The 26,835-nt window shown below is 47.0% G+C and overlaps 2 protein-coding genes across 6 annotated transcripts in view; both read left to right on the forward strand.

Annotated features, from left to right (window-relative positions):
* The window catches only part of dop1a (DOP1 leucine zipper like protein A), a 29,835-nt gene extending 15,594 nt beyond the window's left edge, over positions 1 to 14,241 (forward strand). For both annotated transcript variants that reach the window (XM_036538485.1, XM_036538486.1), the window contains 19 exons: positions 67 to 2,074; positions 2,565 to 2,676; positions 2,986 to 3,168; positions 3,301 to 3,426; positions 3,940 to 4,074; positions 5,276 to 5,331; positions 6,640 to 6,744; positions 8,121 to 8,187; positions 8,801 to 8,945; positions 9,547 to 9,626; positions 10,141 to 10,250; positions 10,365 to 10,514; positions 10,651 to 10,712; positions 11,131 to 11,283; positions 11,824 to 11,960; positions 12,237 to 12,292; positions 12,848 to 13,012; positions 13,118 to 13,247; positions 13,727 to 14,241. In XM_036538485.1, coding sequence (XP_036394378.1) covers positions 67 to 2,074; positions 2,565 to 2,676; positions 2,986 to 3,168; positions 3,301 to 3,426; positions 3,940 to 4,074; positions 5,276 to 5,331; positions 6,640 to 6,744; positions 8,121 to 8,187; positions 8,801 to 8,945; positions 9,547 to 9,626; positions 10,141 to 10,250; positions 10,365 to 10,514; positions 10,651 to 10,712; positions 11,131 to 11,283; positions 11,824 to 11,960; positions 12,237 to 12,292; positions 12,848 to 13,012; positions 13,118 to 13,247; positions 13,727 to 14,026 — 4,280 coding nt within the window. In that variant the 3' untranslated portion in view covers positions 14,027 to 14,241. The remainder of the gene's footprint in view (positions 1 to 66; positions 2,075 to 2,564; positions 2,677 to 2,985; positions 3,169 to 3,300; positions 3,427 to 3,939; positions 4,075 to 5,275; positions 5,332 to 6,639; positions 6,745 to 8,120; positions 8,188 to 8,800; positions 8,946 to 9,546; positions 9,627 to 10,140; positions 10,251 to 10,364; positions 10,515 to 10,650; positions 10,713 to 11,130; positions 11,284 to 11,823; positions 11,961 to 12,236; positions 12,293 to 12,847; positions 13,013 to 13,117; positions 13,248 to 13,726) is intronic.
* Positions 14,242 to 16,782: 2,541 nt separating this feature from the next.
* snap91a (synaptosome associated protein 91a) overlaps positions 16,783 to 26,835 on the forward strand; it is a 34,818-nt gene continuing 24,765 nt past the window's right edge. For all 4 annotated transcript variants that reach the window (XM_036538872.1, XM_036538874.1, XM_036538875.1 and 1 more), the window contains exon 1: positions 16,783 to 17,735. In XM_036538872.1, coding sequence (XP_036394765.1) covers positions 17,606 to 17,735 — 130 coding nt within the window. In that variant the 5' untranslated portion in view covers positions 16,783 to 17,605. The remainder of the gene's footprint in view (positions 17,736 to 26,835) is intronic.

Consider the following 26,835-nt stretch of genomic DNA (forward strand, 5'->3'; position numbering starts at 1 on the left):
TTAAATGTGAAAAATGTAATGTAAAAGTTATGAGTCATTTATTAACCTCTTCGCCTCTCCTATCAGATTTCGTCCAGATGCCAGAGGAAGGCACGAGGGGGGGCTCGGGGCATGGGCGTGGCCCGCCCCTCGACGACATGGAGCCCTTCAGCCTGACGGTGAACCCTCTCAGCGACAGCCTGTCTCTGCTGAGCCTCAGCAGTGAGAACCTGCCGCTTAGCACCGACTACCCCCTGCCCGACCATCGGGGGGAGCCGCAGAGCTCAGAGTCCGGCGCCTCCCAGTCCTCCACCATCGACAACGGCAGCTTCGAGGAGCAGGATGGCCGTCACGCCGCGGACACGCCAGACCCCGCCCTGTCCCTACCCGAGCACCTCGCCGCCACGCCCGCGGAGGAGACCGTGGAGGAAGCGGTGTCAGCGCTGCTGGCTGAACTGGTGGAGAGGGCGGCGAGAATGGCGGAGGAAGCCCCGCCCCAGACCCCCTCGCCCCCAGAGGCGTGGCCCCAGACCGACTCGGACAGCTCCAACTCCTCGGACACGTCGGCCGGGCCGCCGGACGAGCCGGGCCCCCGCCCCGGCCCCGCGGGCCCCGGCAGGACCCCGGACTACCTGTCGGTGACGCCGGACCAGGAGCCCCGCGAGAGCATCACGCGCCACAGCTCGTCCCCGTCCATCGTCACGCTGCCGGACGGCGCGGCCGAGCCGGGCCCGCAGGCCGAGGAGCGCGGCCGCAAGCGCAGTCACAGCAGCACCCAGCTCAGCCTCAAGGGCAAGATCATGGAGCGGCTGGCCGACAAGTCGCCCGGCGCCAAGCCCAAGGTGAAGAAGAGCGGCAGGCGCAAGGAGGAGGAGCGGCAGCGCAAGGCGCAGGCCGAGCGTGCCCGCCAGCCTGGCATCTTCTTCGGCGACAGCCTGGACCTGGAGAACTGGTACAGCTGCGGCGAGGGCGAGGTGTCGGAGATCGAGAGCGATGCCGGCTCGCCCAGCGCCCGCCGCTCCGCCTCGCCCGCCCGCTTCAACATCCACCCGCTCTACCAGCACGTGCTGCTCTACCTGCAGCTGTACGACTCCTCCCGCGCCCTGCACGCCCTCTCCGCCGTGGCCGCCATGCTGAAGGCCTCGCCCGCCGCCTTCGTCAGCGCCATCTCCACCACCAGCATCAACAACACCTACACGCCGCAGCTGTCCCTGCTGCAGAACCTGCTGGCCCGCCACCGCATCTCCGTCATGGGCAAGGACTTCTACAGCCTGATCCCGCAGGACTCGCACTCCCACTCCTTCCGCAGTGCCATGTTCATCGAGATCCTCATCTCGCTCTGCCTCTACTTCCTGCGCAGCTACTACTCCACGCACGTGGCAGCCACGCCCCAGGACCTGGCGGGGAACCGCAGCATGCAGCTGACCAGCATCGAGGTGCTGACCCTCCTCTTCACCGAGCTCTCCAAGGTGACCGAGGGCTCGGCCAAGGGCTTCTCCAGCTTCATCTGCGACGTGCTCTCCAAGTGCAAGGTGCAGAAGGTGGTGCTCCACTGCCTGCTCTCCACCATCTTCAGCGCGCAGAAGTGGCACGAGCAGCGCGCCGGCGGCGCCAACCTGGCGGCGGTGGAGGAGGGCCTGTCGGAGGACAGCGTGGTCAACCTGTCGGAGGACCAGCTGGACGGCTGCAGCGCCGTGCAGTCGCAGCTGCTGCGGCTGCTGCAGAGCCTGGTGGTGCTGGAGCGCCGCGTCATGGCGCCGCCCGAGGAGGGCGGGGAGGCGGGGCCGGGGGCGGGGCTGGAGCTGCTCGGGGAGGTGGAGCACGTCAACCCGCAGCAGCCAATGACCTCGCTGCAGTACCTGCAGGGCCAGCCCATCACGGCGCAGGGCATGTTCCTTTGCGCCGTCATCCGCGCCCTGCACCAGCACTACACCTGCAAGATGCACCCGCAGTGGATCGGCCTCATCACCGCCACGCTGCCCTACATGGGCAAGGTGCTGCGCCGCGTGGTGGCCTCCGTCACCCTGCAGCTCTGCCGCAACCTGGACAACCTCATCCAGCAGTACCGCTACGAGACCGGCCTGTCCGACACCAGGTACCGCACCGGGGGGGGCCCTGCGGCTTCTGATCTACTCTGTGACTCTGTGTGCAAGTTGTCCTGTTCGTTCAGCTCAATACATCATTTTGCTTCCTGCAAAAAGTACTGTCACATCCCGTGCAAAAGTGAGGTCACTTCTGTGTGTGGGTGAAGTTACTGGGGGCTAATGATAAGTGTAATATAGGAATATGATGTAGGCTGCCAGGATCAGGTTGTAACATCAGTAACAGTGAGCTCTAGAACCACAAAATGAAATCAAAGTAAATGTCACACTGTTGAAAGTGTTTATTCACACAGAAAGATATGAATGAATGGAGATGGCTTACCAGGATTTGTAGAAGAATCAGAGACCCACTGAAATATAGTTGGTAATGAAAGCAGATGCTGCGTAAACCATGTTCTCACTGTTAGGTGGGGCAAACTGACAAGCCAAGGTGCGCCGTTTTGGTCATTTAAATGTTCTTCCATGCTCATGTCCTTACGTCAGGCCCCACTGGATGGCACTGTGTATCCCGCCTGACCTGATTCTCACTGTGCTGGAGGGTGTGACCGCCATCATTCACTACTGCCTGCTGGACCAGTCCTCGCAGTACCACCAGGTGAGAGAGCCCAGTCCTCAGCGCCACCCCTCAACACCACAGCCTGTACCAGCATACCTGAACCAGTCACAATCATCCACCTCACCTATGCCTGAACAAACACACAGGGAAACCGCTCACAGCCATCCTCAATATATATATATATATATACCTTCACCTATATACCTGGGCTGAGCACAATCAGCCTTGTCTAGTATACATGTACAAGCAAAAACCTGAGCAGTTTCCTTCAGCACTTATGCCTGTACTCTTAACACCGACAGTACAGTGTCTCAGATTCTCTCCCCCATCCGTTCCTCCGTCTCATAGCTGCAGGTGAGCGTGGATCAGAAGCACCTGGCGGAGGCCCGCGCCGGCATCCTGTCCATCCTGCACACCATCATGTCGTCCGTCACGCTGCTCTGGAGCGTCCTTTACCTGGCCGACAGCTCGGAGCGCCCGGCCGCCGCCTCCGCCTGCTCCACCTCCAACATCAACCTGGGCTCCACCAAGGTACCGTCCTGCTACGGTTTCAAATCGCACTCCCTCTCCCCTGCTCAGTAGGGGTTTCCTGTGTGCTGTGCCTTTGGGTGATGAGGGTATGAAGTGACACACGCTGACATGCCCACCCCCTCTGCCGCACAGAACCTCAGACAGCAGATTTTGGAGCTGCTAGGGCCCATATCCATGAACCACGGAGCTCACTTCATGGCTGCCATCGCCTACGTCTGGAACGAGAGGAAACACGCCAAGAGTCCGTCTCGAAACAAGGTGAGAGGACCAGGGCTGGGCTTGGAGGGGCACGGCTAACGCAGCGATAAGAAAAAGAAAATAATAAGAAAATTTGCCAAAGGGAATTAACAGTATTCTGAAAGACTTACTGTATGCACTTTTGTATGTCGCTTTGGATAATAGCGTCTGCTAAATAAATAAATGTAAATGTAAAGACAGAAATCTGCAGACTTTAAATCTGCAGTTACTATGAGCCACCACTAGATGGAGATATGGCTACATGATAGGCTTTGTGTGTCTCTTGTTTGTAGCGTGCATTTTTTTGAACGTCTGTGAACAGGATAAGCGAAAAATGCATGGACGGATTTGGATTAAGCTTGGCGAAAGGATTATCTATGGCAGGGGGTTTTCAAACTGGATAGCATACCTGAAAAAGGGGGGTAACAATTTGGTTTATCAAAAAAACAATCGTAGATGTGCTGGCTTGGTTGTGAGTCCTTGTGTGGGTGTTAGTTTTGGTTCTGAGTGGTTGGGTCTGTGTTGGTTCCGCAGGTGATACCTGCAGCCAGTGACGAACAGCTCCTCCTGGTGGAGCTGGTCCGTTCGGTCAGCGCCATGCGGACCGAGACCGTGATGCAGACCGTCAAGGAGGTTCTGAAACAGCCGCCAGCTATTGCCAAAGATAAGGTCAGCCCCCTTGCCGACAGCACAGCCTGGCTCACACCGCAGCATTGGCTGTCCTTTACTGAACGCATTTTTAGGCACCCGCTCCTGTACTGACCGCTCTTTTTCACCATAAACCTGTGGCTGAAACATCACCTCCTCTTCAAACTGTGTAAGGTGCAACCAATAGAGGGGGCTGTAGGATAGCATAATAGACTAAAACAGACCATAATTTTTATAATGCACCTCATTTCTGACTGTTTTATATTTTCAGAAAGGAATGGTGTGATATTAGTGTATTTTGTTATCATCAAACAAATTAAACTTACCTTGCAATCACTTAACGTAGACTTAGTGCCCACTACTGTGGGCAGGGACGCCCATTTTACTGTTCTGAGGCCTCTTTATAGTCTCTGCTACCACAGAGGGGTTGTCCTTATAGTGTCAGACAATCCATATTTGGTCAAAAGGGGAGGTTCCATTATGCAGATTGTTTCCCGATCCTATGATACGTCCCTGCAAGTGTGATTCATTGATCGGCCTTGCACAGCTGTGCACTGGCTTGGCACTCAGCAAATTGAGTCAGAGGAGTCGTGTGAGGACAAACTGTTGGACCAGGGAATGTTTCCTGGTTTAATAGATAACTTTAGACTGGACCTTGTAGGCTTGTAAAGTTAAATAGAAGGTCTAAGGCTGCTATTAAGAGAGTCACTGAAAGTGGTGTTTTGTGACTCCGGTAATACATGAATCACTCCATACCATGATAAAATCCCTTCAGTAATGTTTTCTTACTGTCAGAATATGTGGGTTTGGATGTTATGTTTTAATGAGTGAAATGTTGTGATGTGTGGTATTATATGAATCACATATTGATATCTGTCCTGTAGTAACATGTTGCTCCTTCCTTAAAGTGATAGATTTTGCACTTGTGTGACTGAATAATAATTATGCTGTACTCACATTCTCCCCCCTCTGTCTCCTCTTTCTGTCTTTCTCTCTCCTCTTCTGTGTCTGTCCTTTCTTCTCTCTCCTCTCTCTCCCATTTTTATCTCACCTGTCTCTTCATCTCCCCTTTTCCATCTCTTCTTCACCTCTCTTCTTCTACCTTTCTCACTGCTGCCTCTCGTCTTTTCTCTCCTTCCTTGTCTCCACTCTCCTCCTGTCTTCCCTTCTTTCTGCCTCCTCTTTCTCTTCTCCATCTCCCTCTCTCACCCTGTCTGCGCAGAAGCATCTCTCCCTGGAGGTCTGCATGCTGCAGTTTTTCTACGCCTACGTACAGAGGTGACAGAGACCTTCTTCCGGTCCATTCTTACCCCTATCCCACTGCAGATGTGAAACCATGTTGGCTTTGCTGTTTCCAGGTGGCTTTCTGTGATCTTATTTGTTGTTCTGGCTCTGACTGCTGGCGTAGCCACTGCAGGCTTACAGATAATCGAGCTGGGGGAGGAGTTAGTAAACTGTGTAACTACAGCTGTTCCACTGGTGCTAAAAACGTAGGTGACGAACATCAAAGGGCGAAAACCGCCATCGCTGATAACAAAGAACCAGCGCTAGATAGAAATAATGTGGTGTGCCTCAGCCTTGGACTGCAGATGAAATCTAGGCAGCCGCCTCGATCTGGACAGACGCCAGCACTCACTCTGACATTGTGTTATACTGCGACAGCTCTGGATGTGGGTAGCGCAAGGGGAAAGAATGCTATGCTGCTGTGCCGGGTCAGCCAGCTTTGGCTGCAACTCATGCCAGCCTGGGTACAGCTCTGCAGTGGAGAGGGGGTCTTACACATTGATAGTTGTAATAAATTTATCCCACTTTTTATAAGTGATGTCTGAATGTGTGTATAATAATACAAATAAAACAAAAACAAATAGAACAATACAAATATACAGTACCAGTCAAAAGTTTGGACACACCTACTCATAGAAGGGTTTTCTTTATTTTTATTATTTTCCACATTTCAGAATGATGGTACAGACATTAAAACTATGAAATAACACAAATGGAATTATGCAGTAAGCAAAAGGTGTTACACAAATCAAACTATTTTACATTTTAGATTCTTCAAAGTAGCCAATGAAGTATTTCTTAAAATGATTTTTTAGAAAGAATTTCATACATAGGTATCAACTTCACTATATACAGTATGTCTGAGAAACAAATTTCAAGCGTTTAAGCGTAAGTCTTTAGATCAAAATGCCTTTGAATGCATTTTTCCCATTATCTTAGTCAGGTGACTTTTGACTGGTACTGTGAATACGAACCAATGCAAACCTCAGCACTGCTCCAGTGTGATATTAGAAGGTAACAACAACCACCACCATTTTACAGATGCTAGTGCTCAGAGATGTGTTGTGGGAAAGGTATAATATGGGAGGAGACACACATGTAATGGTGGGTGGAGATGAGTATAGTGTGGGAGGAGACACACGTGTAATGGTGGGTGGAGATGAGTTTAGTGTGGGAGAAGACACACATGTAATGGTGGGTGGAGGTGAATGTAGTATGGGGAGGAGGCTGTGGGAAAGCAGGAGGGGACAGGTGGGATGTGGGAGGAGTTGAGTGTGTGACCTGCCAGTTTCGCCCTCCTAGGATCCCTGTCTCCAGTCTGGTGGACAGCTGGCCCTCCCTCCTCGCTCTGCTCAAGGACTCTGTGCAGCTGGGGCTGCCCTCCCCAGGCCAGTTCCTGATATTGGGGTACGCCTCTCACAACATGCACACACACACACACACACACACACACACACACACACACATACTCGAGTACATACATATGATCAATATACACATAGGCATACATGCTCACAAACACACATACATACATGCTTTTTGATAATACACCTGCTGAACAAGGTATCTACCAGTTCTTTAAAATGGTAAAGCAACAGTCATTTCTGTCTAAAAGATAATGTGCACAAAGATATTAGAGATTTGCCGGTGGCAATTACCCAGTCATTATCTGATTTTTATGTTATGAGTGGTCATGACAAACTCTCACATTTGATTGGGTTTAAACAGACAACTCTTGCTCGCTGCCTTCTGCACGAATCGCCTTGCTTTTCTATTAGACGATCGCTAATGTTTCATCATATCTTTCATCGGATCATCTGCTACTATGCAAAAAGAACAGGAAATAAAGGGCTGTACAGTCCATAATGTACCAGTAAAAATCTTACTGTGTGCAATTAATGCATTATTTAACATTTAACACAGGAAAATATCACTTACCCAGTGGCGGGTGGGAACAGGAAACGGCTAAGTGTTTTACATCAGGGCTCAACTTCTTTTAAAAAGGCCTGTCAGTAGGCCTATGCATACCTACACAGTGACATAAAAGAGAAAGAAAAAAAGTCTGGATGCCAATCTTCCACACGCTGGAGGACCTGAAGTACTGTAACATTTCCCTGGACCTCATGTAATTGGATCATGATGATTCAGTTGTCTAATAAAAGAGCACAGTGATTCATGGAAGCATCTGTGCAGGAGTTGACTTTTTATCCATTATCCCTCTCATGCACCTGCAGTACTTTGTTACAAGTGCGCGCTTGCTGCTTTCTGTATTTTATCAGGCAAAAATTGTAGTCATGAATGTATCAAAACCTGTATGAATGTTCCATTTCGCAGATACATTCTATAATGCAGTTATTTTCTGTGTATTTTCTTGTGAATCGTGTCTTATAACTCACTTTGGGTAAGCTAGTGTGCTCTTGCTTCAGCTAAATGTGAATTGTCTCAATCACATCATATAGTATGCATTGTCTGTTTTTTATGATCTTATAATTTAATATTGAGTTTTAATAGTGTTACGGCATCAAACATAAACAAAAATTTATTTCCTTACACAAATAAATACATATACACTCACATACAGTGCACTCAGAAAGGGATACTTGAACACACATTCTATGCTTTTGTACCAGCTCCTCTGTCCCTTCTCAGTCTACTTTCTTTGACTCCGAGCAGAGACGAAATGTAGAGAGACACACTGTGGAAACGGAGACTTGCGTGATCTTGAGAGAAGCTGGACTGTTCACACATGTGTCCACCTGCATGTCTGCCTCTGTATTTCCCAGGATTCTCAATGAGTTCATCTTGAAGAACCCAAACCTGGAGAACAAGAAGGACCAGCGTGAGCTACAGGTGAGTGCAGCACTCATTACATGACATTACATCATCGTCCTTTAGCAGACGCTCTTACCCAAGGTGACTACGCAGTGTATCTAATGAAGCCGCATGAAAGGTTGCGCAAACATGTCAGCACTGACCACATATGAACAGGCGTCAGTGCCAAACATAGTGCTGTCCCACTGTCAAGAGCCTAAACCTGAACCCCCCTCTCCCACTGTCCAGGGCCTAAACCTGAACCCTCTGCCCCTCTCTGTCCTCTCCCACACCATTCTTCCCCTCTTCTGGCTCTTTGGCATTCTTTGTCCTTCTCTCCATTCTAAACGAAAATACGTCAACCGAGATACTGCTACACGGAAGAGTTAAACTTGCATTTTATACCCTTCAGATTTTTAAATATTTATACTTTGAAGCTCATAACTTGCAACAGAGTATTACTCCAGCTCTCCTATGCAGTGCAGTACTTTTTACCACCCAGATGTATTGTGCTTGCAGAAAATTCACTAATATCTATTCAAGCTTCTGGGAAAATGAGTTGGCATATAATGAACAAATCTGTTTTAGAGTAGAGGTGTGTAGTCGTGATGTGCTGTTATTTTTAATCACCCCCACCCCCTCCTCACTGCAGGACGTGACTCACAAGATCGTGGAGGCGATCGGGACCATCGCCGGCTCCTCGCTGGAGCAGACCACCTGGCTGCGGAGGAACCTGGAAGTGAAGCCGTCCCCGCAGATCGTGGTGGACGGGGCCAGCCTGGAGGCCGACGTGGAGGGTACGGGCCTGGGGATGGGGGCGGGGACATGGCCTGCGGGCGCTCGGGTCCCGGGGGTGGGAGGGGGTGGTTGCGCTGTCCGCACCTGCGGCAGACCTGGAGCAGGGGGTCAGCTGACTCGCTGCCCGCAGAGCGGCTGACAGGAGCTGACAGGCCCCACGGCCCCCAGGGCAGGAGGTTCGGCGTCACCACATACACTCCATTTCAGGAACAGATATTCAGCTCCTGCTCTTTTTCTGACCTCCGCACTGCCTTGGCATGTTGGCTGGCAACAGGAGGTTCCTGTACTGTCTCTACTGCTATCCAGTTGCGGGTGATCAGTTTTCGACCAATCCCTTTCAAGAATCACCCACAAGAAGTACCCATTCACAAAAACCCACAAGAAGCGCTCATTCACAACAAACCCACAAATCAGAACACCTACAGTTACATCAGTGGCAGAGTCAGACATTCAGTATTAAACACAAAGAGCTGCGTGTCTGCTCCATATATAGGCTGTCTGTGGCAGTACTGTCTCTACGCAGCAGTGTAATGGGTGCTTCTCAGAACGCCCTCTGGTTGAACATTAGTTGTGAGCCGGTGCGGTCTGTTTGTGTTGCAGACCTGATGCTGACCGTGACGGAGGCGTCCAGCTTCACTCCGTCTGTGTACAGCGTCCACGCCCTCACTCTGCTGGCTGAGGTAATGCCCTGCTGTCCGCAGTCCCTCCTACACTGTCCTCTCCTCACGGTCCCACCCACACTCTCCGCCTCTTCAGTGTCTGCAGTTCCGCCCACTCTCACACAGTCCCACTCACACTGCCTGCTGCTACGCCCCCCACTCGGTGCAGTCCCCTCATTATCACTACTGTAGCCACACTTTCCTCACCCCAGGCCCTACCCACACCCTCTGCCTCTTTACTGTCCAAAGCTCCGCCTTCTCGCACAGTCCCACCCACTCATGTATAGGCCTGCCCACTCTCCCATAGTCCCGCCCACACTGGCTGCAGTCCCCCTGTTATCACTGCTACAGCCACAGCTGTTTCCCACCACGCTGTCCACACTGGATACAGCCTCGTGTTTCACGGCAGCGTGCTGTTCTGAGACGTGCGTTGTGATGACGCAGTAAAGTGTGCATAGCAGTGCGCTGTGGTTTTGAGAGGTGCGATGGACTGGCACGGTGCAGCGCGGTAAAACTTGAAGTTGCTGTGTTCCAGGTGCTGGCCCATTTGCTGGACATGGTGTTCTATAGCGATGAGAAGGAGAGAGTGATCCCCCTGCTGGTCAACATCATGCACTACGTGGTGCCCTACCTCCGCAACCACAGGTGAGGGCGCGGCACTGTCTCCGCAAGCAAACCGGTGGTGCTATAATAAACCCCATGCTCATGGTATACTCCGTGTGTGTGTGTGTGTCTGGCTGTGTCTGTGCGTTTTGGCAGTGCCCACAATGCCCCCAGTTACCGGGCGTGTATCCAGCTCTTGAGCAGCCTCAGCGGGTACCAGTACACCCGGCGTGCCTGGAAGAAGGAGGCCTTCGACCTCTTCATGGACCACACCTTCTTCCAGATGGACGCCTCCTGCGTCAGCCAGTGAGTGTCACCCCCCGCCCGCCCCCGTGACCCCGCCGTGACCTCTTTACTGGACCGCAGCTCTCTTTGTTGTGTGGTCCCGTGTGACTTCGGGGTCGTGACCTCGGACTGACCATGTTAATTTGCTGTGTTCCAGCTGGCGGGCCATTATTGACCACTTGATGACCCACGATAAGACCACATTCAGAGATCTGATGAGTGAGTGCAACCCCCCCCCCACACGCACAGACATACACATACACGTGCCACAGGACATTACAATATGTTACATTACATTGCATTACGTTATTGTCACTTAGCAGGTGCTCTTATCCAGAGCAACTTACATAGGTTTCAATTATTGCATGTTATCCGTTTATACAGCTGGATATTTTACTGAGGCAATTCTGGGTTAATTACCTTGCCCAAGAGTACAACAGCAACCTTTTGGTTTCGAGCCCTGCTTCTCACCAATATGCTACACTTCTCCCCCATCAAACTTTATTTGAACCTTTTGTTCTAAAGGATTTGGTGCTGCATGAATGTGTGTGTGCATATGCATCTGGCAAAGGTGTGTGTGTGTATTAATAACTTAGGTTAATGTGGATTGTTCTGACTGGTGTGTTTTCCTGTGCAGCGCGTGTGGCTGTAGCTCAGAGCAGCTCTCTGAACCTGTTCACGAACCGCGACGCTGAGCTTGAGCAGAGGGCCATGCTGCTGAAACGCCTGGCCTTCACCATCTACAGCAGCGAGGTGGACCAGTACCAGAAGTACCTGCCCGACATCCAGGGTGAGAGAGCAGCATCTGTCACACTGCGGCCTCCTGCACCGGTCCTGTCTTCCTGTCTCCATCACCTGGACCATCTCCACTGTCTGTAATCTGTGCAATCTCTCCTGTCTGTCTCTCCCCCTCCTTCTCTTTCAGATTCAGTTTCATTGTGCTGTATTTGCATGACAAGAGAAGTTGTGTTGTCGAAGCACTTATGGACATGATGATAGATAACATTATAAAAACATGGAAAAACAGTGATTATCCCCTTACTGAGAAACTGAATTTGAACAAAATAATAATCCTCTATAAGAGATCTTTCTTGCTGTCTCTCTCTCCTTGACTGTCCTGGTGCTGTGGGGTGTTTAACCCTTTCTCACTCTCTGTCTCTCTCCTTGACTGTCCTGGTGCTGTGGGGTGTTTAACCCTTTCTCACTCTCTGTCTCTCTCCTTGACTGTCCTGGTGCTGTGGGGTGTTTAACCCTTTCTCACTCTCTGTCTCTCTCCTTGACTGTCCTGGTGCTGTGGGATGTTTAACCCTTTGCTGTCTCTGTGTCTCAGAGCGGCTGGTGGAGAGCCTGCGTCTGCCCCAGGTGCCCATCCTCCACGCTCAGGTGTTTCTGTTCTTCAGGGTCCTGCTGCTCCGCATGTCGCCCCAGCACCTCACCTCACTGTGGCCCACCATGATCACGGAGCTGGTGAGAAACACACACGCACGCGCGCACACACACACACACACCACACCACACACACACACATCACCCATCACCCATCACCCATCACCCATCACCCATCACACACCACACATCACATACACACCACACCACACATCACCCATCACACACACACACACACACACACACACACACACACACACACACACACATCACCCATCACACACACACACACACACACACACTATCATAGACAGCTGGCCCTGTGCTGATAATGGTCACCTGTTTTCCCGCTCTCAGGTACAGGTGTTTTTACTCATGGAGCAGGAACTCATCGCAGATGAGGACATCACCAGGTAACCGGAGCTGCACTGTCCTGTCCGTCTGTCTGTCTGTTCCTCACTGTGCATCACCACACTCTCTTGAAACATCATCACTCAAATTTTCCATTGGTTTGTTAGCAAAGAAAGCTTTCACAGATCATTAGAAGGACACTGAGTGTGTTTCACAGGACTTAAAAAAGCCTCATTGGTTTCTACTTTTTTCCTCTTCTTTCACCATGGTGACTACTTCAAGGCTGCACCAGCAGGGACACAAAACAGACACTTTTTTTGCTCAGTACCTGAAAATCCAAAGAATGAGTGGGAACTGAGTTCTTCCTGTCAATTCAGTGGTTTTAAAAAATTTCCATAGTTTGGAAGACCTTTACTTTACAAGAGACATTCAGAAAGAGACAGAGCTTTCTGTGGCAGATTAATTGACCTGAACATTAAAGTACTTGGAGTATTTAGTGTTTTGTTTGGTGCATTATGCAATCAAGCCATTTTAAAATCGGGGTTCATCAGAGAGCACATTTCAGGGACACAGGTATGTGTTTTTCGTGTGCATGAAGCACTGTGCTGTGCCCTCAGGACCTCGGGACCGTCTGTGGCCGGGCTGGAGACCACATACTCCGGAGGAAACGGCTTCTCCACGTCCTACAACAGCCAGCGCTGGCTCAACCTATACCTGTCGGCCTGCAAGCTGCTGGACCTGGCCCTGGCCCTGCCCTCCGAGAGCCTGCCGCAGTTCCAGATGTGCGTGCCCTCTCTCTCCTCCTGTTCCTGTCCGTGCGGAAGGGAAAACAGCATTGCCCTTCTGAACTGAGACCGTGTATGTAAACAGCTTCTCCTGGGTCGCAGGTATCGCTGGGCCTTTATCCCGGAGGCGTCGGACGATTCGGGGCTGGAGGTGCGCAGGCAGGGGACCCACCAGCGAGAGTTCAAGCCCTACGTGGTTCGACTGGCTAAGCTGCTTAGGAAACGAGCCAAGGTAAGCGGCCCCCCACACCAATGCTGCTGACCCCTGCGTGTAACACAGCTGACCACCAAACCACAGCCATATATTCTCTCTTATGTGAGTGCATCTCTCTCCTGTGTCAGTTTGTTATAACTGTATCAGTGTCTCTCTGCTGCATGACTGCGTCTCTTTGCTGTGTGAGTGGGTTGTTCCCCTGTGTCAGTGTGTCTTTTTCCCGTGTCAGTGTGTTATTCACTTGCATCAGCGTGTCTTTCTACTGTGTCAGTGCGTTATTCACCTGTGTCAGTGTGTCTGTTTCTTGTGTCAGTGCATTATTCCCCTGCGTCAGTGTGTCACTCTACTGTGTCAGTGCGTTATTCCGCTGTGTCAGCGTGTCCTTTTGTGTGTCAGCGCGTCTCTCTGTCCTGTATCAGTGCATCTCTGTCCTGTGCGAGTGCGTCAGTCTCCCGGGTCAGCGCGTTAACGTGTCCCGTCTCTGTCTGACCACACAGAAGAACCCCGAGGAGGACATCTCCGGGCGGACGCTGACCTGGGAGCCGGGTCACCTGCTCCTGACCCTGTACGTGATCCGCAGCATGGAGCAGCTGCTGCCCTTCTTCAACCTGCTCAGCCAGGTGTTCAACAGCAAGGTGAGCAGCCGCTCCGGCCCCGCCCACAGCCCCACCCCCAGCGCGCCCTTCCCCGCGAAGGACGGCAAGCTGGAGAGCCAAAAAGTGTTCTGGAGCCGCGCCCGGCAGAACATCGAGGAGATGGTGGAAAAGGACTTCTTGGAGGGCCTCATCAAGACATGATGTGCTTGAGGAACTCCCTCCCCGAAAAAGAACTCCACACAGCAACACCACCTCAGAAAAAAAGAGGAAACAAAAACAATTTGTATATTTTGTTTTTTGTATTTATAATGACTGTACTGTACTTTTCAAAGGCTATATTATTTAATTTAAATGAATTTTACTTGTATATATGCGGCAGCTGTGATGACTAAAACTCTCCTTCTGTTTGAGTCTGGAGGCCCATGTGAAGATCACTGGATCATTCCATATTGTTGTGACTAAATAAAAGATCTATCATGATAACCCCTGCGCCAGGTGTCCTCTTTTCCTCTTGGTTCCCCCGCCCCCCCTGCAGTGACCTCACAGATCCCATCTCCTAGCCTCCCAAGCCCTGCCCCCCCCCCCCAGACCATCAGAGGATCCCTGCTGTATTTTTCTCTGAAGATGCCATTTTCTCTGAAGATCTTTGTGCACCCACGTCTTCTCCAGGGCCACTCATCTTGAAGCCTCATCATTAAATGCAAGTCTGTCTGTCTGTTACCTGCCTGCCTGCCTGTCTTGTCTCTGTCTCCCTTTTGCAGGCTGCTGGGTGGATAGTGACATCATTATCCAGGTAACAGTTGAGTTGGGTCGTGTTAATGTTTGGGGTCATTGCTTTTAGTTAGGGTTTGCAGAGGATGATGATAAGGGTGGTATTGTAATGATGCTGCTCATCTTGGTAATACTCACTACATACAGTAAGAGACTCTGGGACGCGATTTACATTTAATAAATCGAATGTCTTGAAATACTCAAAATGTCAGGAGCAGAGGCCTACTTCCCAATAGGCACAATGTTAGAGGCAGGATTATGTTCTTGAACAAGGAGTAGAAATCACATTTTTCACAAAAACTGGCTAAAATATTAATACTCTGTAAATATGTGTACATTTAAATATACTGACACATGAAGTACAATATAAATACTCATTATTGTGACATGCACTGTGTGAGGAAGTGATGAAGTACCACTTCCTTCCTAGAGGTGCTTGAGTTTGATTAATGGAATTCTATGGAAAAGCTTTTTTTTTAATATGCCAAAGAAACATCAGTGTGGCAAAAGTGCAATTCTTTTTTGTTCCAAAAAACAAACTGTTTTTTGTTTCAAAAACTTTTTTTTTTGTTTTTTTTGTTTCATTTGTTAGATGGGGTGAATGACATTGTGTTATCTTGCATTTGTTTGCCACAAATTGAAAATAAATGCATAGTGTCTATTATTATACATTGTTTCCCATATCGGTTAAACATAGGTTGTCTGTTCATAAGGGCCAGGGGTTACGTGACTCACACTGTGATTCTGATTGGATGCTGGTTCTCTTCCGCTATCAGCACTCTCTCTTCCTGTATTAGAAGTCACAAACACAGCTGCTGTCACCCAGTACTGTTCTTGTCCTCTCAGGGGTCTAATGAGTGTGCTGTGAGTTAATACACTTGGGACTGATTTAAGTACTGGGGAAAAAGCAGCAGCCATGTTCTTATCTCCATTCACTAATTGTCTGCCAAGGTTTGACTCTTCCTCCCTGCCCTCTGCTCATTGTTGGAGAAAAGGGGCGACAGTGGTTTCTCCGTCTTCTTGTTTCCTCAACTTATTATTAAACACAAAAAAGAATTCATACGTACAGGGTGGGCACTAACAGGAAGACACACACCTCTGAGCTCCTGAACTCCTAACCTGCTAATCTGGTCATGGGACGAGTGTGTTATCTAATGTCTTTCATAATGTCAGTTAAGGATCTAAAAGAATCATATTTGTCCTTTCATTTTTGCTTTCAGATGTCAAGTTCATCTACATATGTGTTTGCCACAGGAGTCTACTAAGATTGTATAAAGATCCTGTGTGCAACAGAGGAGGTAAACTGCTTTCTAATTTGGACAGTCAATGCTGTGTGAAATTGACCTGTTTCCTGGGAAGGAGTTAGCATTTTCAAAGCTTTCTGGCCATCATATATTACAATGGATAAACCTGCCTATTTGATTGACTCTCCTTGGCTTAGGGCAAACCTATATTAGTATTCAGAGGTGGCCAACATCCCATGGGTTGGGGTCAATTTGTTGTCCTTGGCCTACATATAGCTTAAGAGTAAGCAAAGTAGACAGTAAACCGTTAACAATATAGCGAGGAGTAATACAATTACGGTTATCACAATTAATAATAGTGCACAGTAATACACATATAGTTAAGTAATATGTAAGTGATGATAGCAACAGGAACCGTATTTGAATATTACGAGTTCTATGGGGTGAACGATGAGAAAATTGACACATAACCGTACTTTTGAGAGTAATGTCCCAGGCAGTGTAACTTGGGGTAGGTAGGCTCAAGTATATCATGTGAAATAACAACATATATTTCGTTAACAATAGTATCTGTGAATAAATGAATGCATAAACTGTAAGGATATTGAAGGAAGGGTGGATGGAGGAACAAATTATGATTTGAGGGAAAACGGAATTTGTGTATATATAGTCAAAAGGAAATGTAAATTCCATATTTAAATACCCATAATAAAATTTTAACAAACATTATCTTGATTCTAATAAAGGATTAACTAAAACCATTCAGGAAATCATCTCGCAGACCACTCATCGTTCCGTACCCGTGCGGGTGACCGCACTCCCCTTTAAGAGCGCGCCAGGGGGTGTAGGGGGATGTTACCGGTTTGTAAATGACGTGTCACCTGACTCATACCAGGGGGAGGAGAGAGATGATAAATAAATAAATAAATAAATAAACAGGGGGATACGAATCCATTAAAACACCATCTTCCTTCTCCTCTGCTGCTAGCATCGCACGGTGTAGACGCGGGGACAGGGGGGAAAGGCGCGTCTGCTTTCTGCGGGGGATGCGTAGAGCCGGGCGGGCTGTTTTTCTGTAATTCTGCAGCGAAAACAGGTCCGAGCGAAGATTATTCCGTCAACCCGAGGAGACGGTGACACCGAGCGATCAGCATCAGCCAGCATCAACCGTCATTTTATTAACACTCTAAAGACAACGGTCTTCAACTGGCCGCATTCGCTCCTTTGCTTTTTTGCGTCGTTTTTTAAAGAAAATTGATGCATAAAACTTGACAGCCACAGACATCACTGTAAAACGGGAAATACATATGGATGTGTGAAAAGGGCTTAATATTTGTTGAACGAATATCGATACTACAGTCCGAAGAAAAACGTAGGACTGTCGCATGAAGATCAATTGCTCCCCACATTTATTATACGGGGGCTAGAAAATAGGTTTTTATGCTAGAAGAAGTCATTACATAAGGAACGCATCAACAAAGGTGCTAGAATAAACGCTGTAACAGCACCCAAGAGGCGAGAGCGACGCAACCTTGCATATGATTATCCATGTTACAAAATACGTACCAACCTTACATTTCAATTCTGTGTTGAAAACACACCATTATAATTAATTGTGCCTGCAAGTGTTTTCAGCTATTTATATCTATAAGGCCATATCCTCAGAGGATATTGAGAGGACATTCTGGAATCCGGCGAAACACTTGCTATTCATTCGGGGGCTAAATTGCCGTTTAATTGTCGGGGGTGACGCCAAAGAGAGAAGATGTCGGGACAGACGCTGACGGATCGCATCGCCGCTGCTCAGTACAGCCTCACGGGGTCCGAGGTGGCTCGCGCTGTCTGCAAAGCGACCACGCACGAGGTGATGGGGCCCAAGAAAAAACACCTGGATTGTAAGTGCTCTCTGTGTGTGTGTGTGTGTGTGTTTGAGAGAGAGAGAGAAAGAGTAAGAGAGATGGAAAGACAGCAGGCGAGTGTGAGAGATCGTGAGGCTGCTATGTGTAATATGTTTCTAAAGATGATGGAGATTATGTGACATGCATTCATTATACAACCCCACCCCCCACTACATACACACACAGTGACACATGTACACGCACATGCACATGCACTGTAACTGGGCCAATGGTGAGCGGTTCTGTAAGGTGGTTCAGTAAAGATGTCACTGGGGGTGAGCAGTACTGTAAGGTGATTTAATGCTAACGTGACGCGAGCTGTGACAGCCTGGCAGAGCAAATTTATTTGGCACAGGGACATGAACTCATTATTCCCTGCCTCATCTGTCTCTGTTTTGCGCTACATCTCAACTGCCTGTATTTTTCACTTTTCAGTGCCTCACAGTGTCTGTGTTTAGCACTGTTACTTTACAGAATCTCCATCTTATACTATACCTTTACAGTTACAGTAAGATTTTGATGGATCCAGTATTCACCTGGTATGAGCTTCACATGACAAGAAATTCTGATCATTGGCATAATGTGGGCAGACTCACTAACCTTTGTGGTTTGTTGATCGGCTGATATAGAGAGAACAATGCATAAGATGAGCCTTCTAGATGATTTTATGAGTGAGCATCTGTGCAAAATTTTGCATGCCGTTTGTGCCGTTTCACCCCCTAAAACATGACCTTTGACTAGCTTTCCCACCCAGTCTTATTCTCCCTAACAAGGGTCTCGTGCTTTGCCCATGTTAGCCCAGCTAGTGACAGGTTTTGTCTGTTGAAAAGGGGAAAAATTATCAGGCCACACTGTAGGTCACTATGACAATGAAACATTCATTTCTAATCTTAACCTAACAAGATAAAAAAAACATCTAAGGCTTGGATGTAAAGAATAGTGCTTTTGTGCGAATCTAATAGAAGCTTTCAGAATTTAAATGGCTGAAAACATAAATTGTATTTCATTCTAATGGATAAACAGAATATGTTCTTGTTACCTTAATGTTTGTGCCATGATGCCCTGGAATGATCTGGAAATGGAGGAAGTGCTGCAGAAAAAAACAGCCTTTGGTTTTATTCTCCTGTTCCATCTAGAGCTTTCCTGGTGACCAGTGGTAGGCCACAAGACATTGTTAATCAACCTACGCAGTGTGAAAGTGAAGCGCTACCCGGAAGTAGCGGGGAAAGGCTAAAGCAATCGACTCTCAGAGGAGAGAGCTGCTGACTGCTCAGACAGGTCCTCATTGGCCTCCAGCTGCATTTGGTTTCTCAGGTTCAGCTTTGCTGAATAATGAATTCACTCTCCAGAGTAGGGAATGAATCATTTACAAGGTCAGAGGTGGCATTGCTACAACAGGAGTGGGTTTGGTGCTTGTGAAGAGATTGCACTGGGCACACTGTGGGTCACTGCCCTGCCCTGTCTGTCTAAGGGCTAATGAGAAAGGTTTACGGCTCAGTTTCTCACTGAGTCAATACTGGAGTGTGTCTGAGTGTCAGCTGTGGACATTTTCAGTTTGCTGTTCACTTTCAGCAATGGAGTGGTTCTGGGTTGAGTTGATCAGATGCTGTTGAGAAAATAGTAAAATTAAGCGTTAAATATAATGTATCTTTTGTGGCTGGGAGGTACACGCTGGGCAGTCAGTGCTGAATGCATCCGCATTGAGGGCAGGTAGTTCAGTGTTCGTCCATGTTTAGCAGGCTGAAACTTTCACTTGTTTTGTAATTGTCTTTTTTGTTCTTCTTTCCACATTTTCAAATAAAGGTCTAACTTTGGTAGGGGGTGAGTGTTTGCGGAAAGCTTGAGCAGTGCCCTCGAAGTAAAGCTCCAGGCCATAGTAAAACAGGCTGGCCTCAGAGCTAATGTTTGAGTGTGTGTTCTCCCTAACTCAATCCTTGCCTTGAGATTTAAATGCACAGTCTGTCCTCAGAGCTAACGTTTAAGTGTGTGTTCTCCCTATCTCAATCATCGCATTAAGATTTCGATACACCTGGTGTGTCAGCAATGACTGGGCATTGGAGAACGTTGACTCAGCATCTTCAGGCTGGCGGGTGAGGCCAGAACCGCTGGGCACTCAGAGACCCATCTGTGTCACCGCGTCAGTACCATCCCCCCTCTGTGTGAGGCTCTGTCAGGTCCGGGCTGGGCAGAATTACCATCAGGCTCACGCAGGGAAGTCAGGAGGCCACAAGGGAGAGTGGATTTAGTGTTGAGGATGTCAGAGCGCCGACCTTTTACTCAGCAACCAGATCTGTTTATCTCTGAAAGTCTGACTCTTAGAGGGGTCAAATTACACCTGTGTTGAAAAGCTTTTCACTGGAGTATCACATAAAGAGAATCACAGAGCAAGAGGGCAAACACCACCACAAATCTAGGCAAGCCCACAACACCTTTTTCTGTGAAGTGCATTTATCTTGGGCTTTGGCGTATTGACAAAGACCTTGTGTGGAGCTTTTGTTTTCTGATGCCTGTACCTGTGTGGTAAATTGTTAATTCATTGGCACGGGGCAAATGTATGAGCAGCATGGACAAATATTAATATGTACGCCTATCACATTAAGCATAAATATGACAATAAAAATATTTGGACTTGAAGTTATAATATTTGTCATCATGTAAGATGCGCAAAGGCTTTTGAAGGATATGATTAGAAAAGAAAACACTTTGGCGAATTGTCAATACATACATATTTACTTGTATCATAACAGAACCAGACATTAATGAATTATATGTATATTTTGTGCTTCATTAACGTCTGTTAATATACTTACATACATACGCGCACACACACACATACATACATACATACGTATATATATATACTTTAGTACAAGTATATGAAAATTACTCAGCTCCTATGGTTCATATATGGTTCAAATGTAAGTTTCTGTAAAATTCCATTGATAAGCAAAATTTTAAACATTGTGGCACTCCCAACATACAGTTAGCTAGCTACATTTATAATATGTGCATTTTAATACTTGATACTCTGGAGATAAGTCTCATGTAGCTGAACATTATGTTGCAACATCACACGAGTTCATCAGGCCAAGTACAAATAATCAGAAAAAAATGTATTTCTTAGTCTTGTTGATCATGATTTCCCGCTTTTGTTTAAATATATAAAGTTGAATTTGGATGTCGCTGACCAAAAATGCCACAGACTAAACAGCTTATATCTTCCTACAGTCATCTTTCTATGATGATATAGCCTATCTGCATAATGAAAGGACATAATATTTTAGCATGGTGCAGGCTATATCCAGCCATTTCATTCATTTCAGGCATTGATGTATTCGTCATTGATATTACCTAGGTGAGCTCAATACCTGGGTGAGTAACAAATGTTTTATGTCAAACATTGCTGTGTGAGATGTGTTTAATTAAAATGCTTTGTATATGGAACAAGTTGTCACATGGTTGAGAATGACTATTACATTTGAATTATGTCCATAGCTTGAATCTAGTTACACCCAAATGTAAAAACATATGTGCTTATAATGCACAGTAATGGCTCATTCAGCAATAATTATGCTCTGTACAGACATCCATAACATACAGGCTTCCGTTTTCAAAGCAAGGGATGCATAGTACAGCTGGTGCTGTTGGATGCTGGGAATTGTAGTAAATTCATCATTCTAGGAAGGGATTTTCTCTAAAGCCACAACAGCCATGTGGATTAAGAATATCTTCTCCTCCAAAGATAATTCTGTAGTATTGTAGTTTCTTCTCCAAGAAATGTATAGAAAATGGGGCTAAGAGATAATGTGCAGTTGTGAATTAGCATTGTTTTTTCACACAACCAAAAAAAGTCAAATGCTAGTTGCAGTTGGTTTTGAAAGTAGAAAAAAACAGAGACTAAACTGTGGATGATCATGTGCTAAATCATAGCTAACAAATAGTGAAAGTGTTGATGCGGTTGTCCCAGAGGAACCTATGTTTACTGTACTGTTTAGAATAAAGGGAGAGTTTTTTTTAGGAAAATGTAAGCATTAAAACTTATGCTGGCTGGCACAGCTGGAGTAACCATTAATGTATGGAGTTATATATATACATATATATATATATCACCAGCTGTCATAGTGACTAATTGTATCATCAGTGTGTAGGACACCAGGTAGTTTTTGTATAAGTACATCTTATACAACAGCAAATATGGTATATTCAACAATAAAAATTTTGTTTTGGTTAGAATGGTGTCACTAGAATGTGTCATTACATGATTTAATTCTTAATGTAAATTATATATTATATTTCATATATCCCCACCTTTTTATACAGGATATTTACTGATGCAAAGGGAGCTTAAATATATTACCAATGAGGAGAATATCATTGGTTATGTTGTATTCCACATTGAAATGGAACCTATGATCTGGGGGCAAGTCCAGATTCTTGGCTGCTTCTCATTAGCGCTGTCCAACATCCTGTCTCAGCGGTGCAGGTCTGTCTGAATTCTGAGCGTGAATAATGAATGCAGGAGTATTTGCATATTCCTCTGTGTGCGTATTTGTATTCTCACGGAAACACAGGTATTTGTATCGCCTAATTACTGCAGAATATTTAAACACACAGTGCGTGTCAGAGCACAGCTCATGAGAGGGACATTCCTCATCTGAATGTGAATGGTCTCTCCTGCTGACCATGAGGAGCAGGAAAGGGAAGTGTAAAATGTCATTTATTCTGAGGCCTCCCCCCTCCCCCTGGGAACGTTTCTGCCTCTGCTTGTGGCAGCAGTGGTGGGGGGTTGGGGTGTGTGGCTGTGAGTTAAATATTGTGTTCAGTCACTCTGGGCTGGTAATTACAGTGTGAGTCATGGATGACATGGTGAATGTGGGCCTGCTCTGTCAGTCTCTAACACTCTGCACCTGTGTAAGTGTGTGTGTAAATGTCAGTGTATGTGTGTGTGTGTGTGTATGTGTGTTTGTTTGTGTGTGTGAGAATGTATGTAGATGTATGCGTATGTACATAGGTGTGTGTGTGTGTGTAACCATTTGTGTGTGTTTGGTGTGCATCAGCACATAGGCATGTGTGTGTGTTTGTGTGTGCACATAGGTGCATGAGTGTGTGTGCCTGTATGTACATGTTTATGTGTGTGTGAGTGTGTGTTTGTGTGTGGGTGTGTGTATGTGTGTGTGTGAGAGAGAGGGAGAAAGAGAGAGAGAGGCCATGATGACTCAATACTGCTGGAAGAGAGAGAAAGACAAGAGATAGGAGAAGTCCCTATTGATGTCTAGCATGTGATGTTGTATATTAAATGTTTAGTATGTGAACTGAATTTCAGACATGTTGCCACTGAGTTGCGGTTTTTCGGAGTCCACTTACATCTTTGGAAAAAAAACATGATGCCTCTCAGATCAGCTGGATGTTTCCTCTATATCACTGATCACCCAGAGACATATACAACACGTAGCAAGTTGTAGATATAGACCGACGGAGGGGTGTGCAAGCACCAGGGAGAATTACCTCATCTTACACTCTGTGCTGGAGGCAGAAAGAGGGAGAAAGCTGTCTGAATTTAATTGAATATCAGATTGACAGATGGGGAGAGGGAACACAAACCAAATCAATCTGGATGTGAGAGGCAGAGAGAGGGCGGGAGAGATGGGGAGAGGGAGATGGTGCAAAGGGAGAAATTTGTCTTTTTTCTCTTTTCTGTATGCCTGCTCTTTTTAATGCTTTGACAGTGCAGAATTCACTTGGCATTCCAATGAATCCTTTCAGTTGAAATGAGAGGCACAATGTGTAGCAGCAATGTAGCCCTCCCTCCTTTTCCCCCTGTCCCCTGTCTTCTCCTTCTCCTTTTCTCTCTTTCTCTCTCCTTTCCTCCCCTCCTATATTTCTCTCTCTCTCTCTCCCTCTTTCTCTGCTGCGGAATGGCCTTCTCTGTGCATGTGCTGCAGTGATGATGTCACACTGGGTATCCTAGAAAACCCAAAGCTGCTGGGGGTGTGACATCACAGTGAGGAGGGGCTGAGCTCATAGCCAATCACCGCTGGGGTGTGACATCATGATGAGGAGGGGCACAGCAGTCAGCCAATCTCTGCTCTGAGCGTGAGGCTGTCAGTGTGAAGAGTGAGAGCCTCTGTGGAGGCTCAATCAGTTCATAGCAGTAACCCCCCCCCCCCCCGCCCACCCTGCCTCTCATTCTGTGGAGGGCACTGTGCCCTTGGAATCTGAGCAGTTAATGACGGCAGCTAAAAGTTAACCAGGCTTGCTATATATGATAGTTCTGATGAATGATGTTAGTAACCTGGTTATTTGATTATTGTTCAAATAATCGCAATGCTGTGGGCTCTGGGATTTGGGGTTGCCCAAGATGGAAGCTGAGGGAATCCAGTGCTATCAGGGCGGGGGGAGCAGCAGGATTCTTCTGCCTGTCACACCCACAAGCACGTGCATGACCACGCACACACACACACACACGCAGTACATGTGCGTGAGGATGCACACACACACGCATACGCACATGCATCTACAAAGCACGCACACACACGTCCTTACACACACTTCTTTCTCGAAGAGGAAAAAGGTTGGACTTTCGGTAATTTGCACTCAGTTCCATGTACAGTAGTCGAGTAATGTCTACATTGCTCCCTTATTAAAAATTCAGGAGGGCTCCTGTTTCCTATTTTATCAATGTGGCTCATAGCTGCTCTCCCAGGAACACTGTGGATGAGCTGAGGGTGAATAGGCAGTGTGTGTGTGTGTGTGTGTGTGTGTGAGTGTGTGTGTGTATTCTCTCTATACATTTTTGAATTTGAGTTTGGTCTGTAACTTTTTGAATAACTGGCTTGCAGTTAGGATGCATTTTATTACAAGTTCATAACAAATATATAATAATAGTAACAAATAAACAATTTTTTCATACATGCTACAAGCTAAGCACACCTGAATATTAAAGATGAAGCTTTGACAGCATGATAGAGGCATATTCCTCCAGAATGTACAGATGAGTGGAGATGGTCGCTCTATCTGGATTGTGCTGGTTCTCTCCAGGATGCTACAGTGGCTCACTGCCATGGGGATTGTGGGTAATTTTTCTGCTTTCTGCTCCAGGGAGAAAAGGACTATAAATAAGACCTTTCATGCTCCATTCATGTGCAGTGAAATATGCCCCTGCAGTGCATACATTAACACAACCACAGCACTTTCACAGATTAGCCTTTTCCATTGCTTAGATTCATTAAATCGGTGATATGGCCAAGTAATCATTTAATACATGAATTTTCAAATCTGTGAGATGTGAGGTATGTGGGGGAAAAGCCCTGTTGAGTCATTCTTCCTGTTGGCCAAGTCTCTTTGTCAGCCATTAGCCGCGACAGCCGTACGTCTGTCTTGCCTGACACCCACGTGGATGTGTCCTCAGACGCTCCGGTGTGCCCTGCCACCACATTGGCACAAATACAGATATTGGTCAGATGATCATCACACGGCCACGTGGGCAAAAGCATTTCTGGCATCCTTTGTGAGGTGCTGTGAAGCCCACAGATCAGAGCTGGACAGATGTGTGCTAGGGGACTGATGAGGGCCCCTGATAGGTGTGGGAAGAATTACATACATTTATGTTTAGCTGTCTGGGGGGAGCTTTCCTATTTTAATATTTGATATATATTTAAAATATTTCCTGTCTGTAGTGAGCTCTACAGGTTTTCTGCCTGTTGTATAATGTCGAGTTTCATTGTGTGTCATGCACATAGTGCATTTTTACAGTTTTATTTTACAATGTTATATTGTGCAGGGGTAACTATGTGTGCTATAGCACTATGAGGTAAGTTTTGGTGCTCATGGGAATGTAAGTTGTCCTCAGAGCAAATGGGTCTCTGCAAGCTGCATTCTGGCTTGGTGCGTCGCCGTACCCGGAAGAGCTGTTTTTTGCTGCCCTCCACAAGGTGCATAATTGTTTGTTGCCGTGACAATGGAAGAAAATGTTTGAAAACTAAATTGGCCCTGGATGCCATTTCACGAGCAAGGGCGCGTTGCCATGGAAACAGAATCTGGCATGGTCTTTCTATCTCTCTCTCCCCCTCTCTCAGTCTGTCTCGTTCTCTTTCTCCTTCCTTCTCTTCCCTCATCTGTCTCGCTCTCTCCATTCGCCTCGTTGCAGGCCTTGCTGTTCATCATTTGCATTTATTTGGACAAGAACTGAAGCAGAAGCTCAGATTTAAAAAACAGTTCAGCAGTGCAGGGTCTGCTTAGCTACCTCTCAATAGCTGTTTATGCAGATGAATGAACATCTAACCATAACAATTAAAGTCAAAACTCTCTCTGGGATATTGTGGCATCACCATCACATCTGTGGTGGATGCCTTCGAAATATAAGGAGCCAGCTAACTTGTAATTGGTTAAGATGAACAAATGTAGTTGAAAAATACTATCTGGACAGGACGAAACAATGGTGGGAGATATTATAGGGGAACTGGGGGATTGGTGATGATGTAATGCAGGAAAATAAAGGTGGAGAAGCTGAAGAAGAGGTACAACAACAAAGAAGAAGAAGAAAAAAGGAAGAAAGTGCAGAATGATTCACATTAGACCATTTTTGGTTTTCTATATGAATATCAGTATGACTGAGTTCTATGTAAATGAGTTTAGGCGGTACAAAAGTGTAAGCAGACAGACCTAAGGCTCATTGTGGTTATTTTTGCGGGACACTCCAAAAATGGTCTGACTCTCAATGCTGAATAGGCATGGGGGACGCCCTCCCAGCCCTTAACTTGACAGATTGCACTCCTGGCATCCCAGCATGCTATTATGTATTTTGAGTGTGTTCATTGCAAATAATGATAATGCTCAGTTCCACCTGTTGAATCTAAAATTAAATTATTCATATTATTCATATTTGTTGATTTGGAAGATGTTGAGTTTGTGATGTTAAATGCTGATTTCAGGGCCATTTGTGAAGCTTTCCAGACATATGCATCAGGTGGCAGATTCTGGTGCCTCAGTCCTGGCTAATTCAGTTCCTTTTCTCTCTGTTTCCTGTCTGTCACACTGATGATCCAGGCACTGAGGCAGTAGCAGCAGTAATAATGACAGCAATAGAGCTAGCAGTGGC

The sequence above is a fragment of the Megalops cyprinoides genome, chromosome 10 (assembly GCF_013368585.1).
Source record: "Megalops cyprinoides isolate fMegCyp1 chromosome 10, fMegCyp1.pri, whole genome shotgun sequence".
Lineage (NCBI taxonomy): Eukaryota > Metazoa > Chordata > Actinopteri > Elopiformes > Megalopidae > Megalops > Megalops cyprinoides.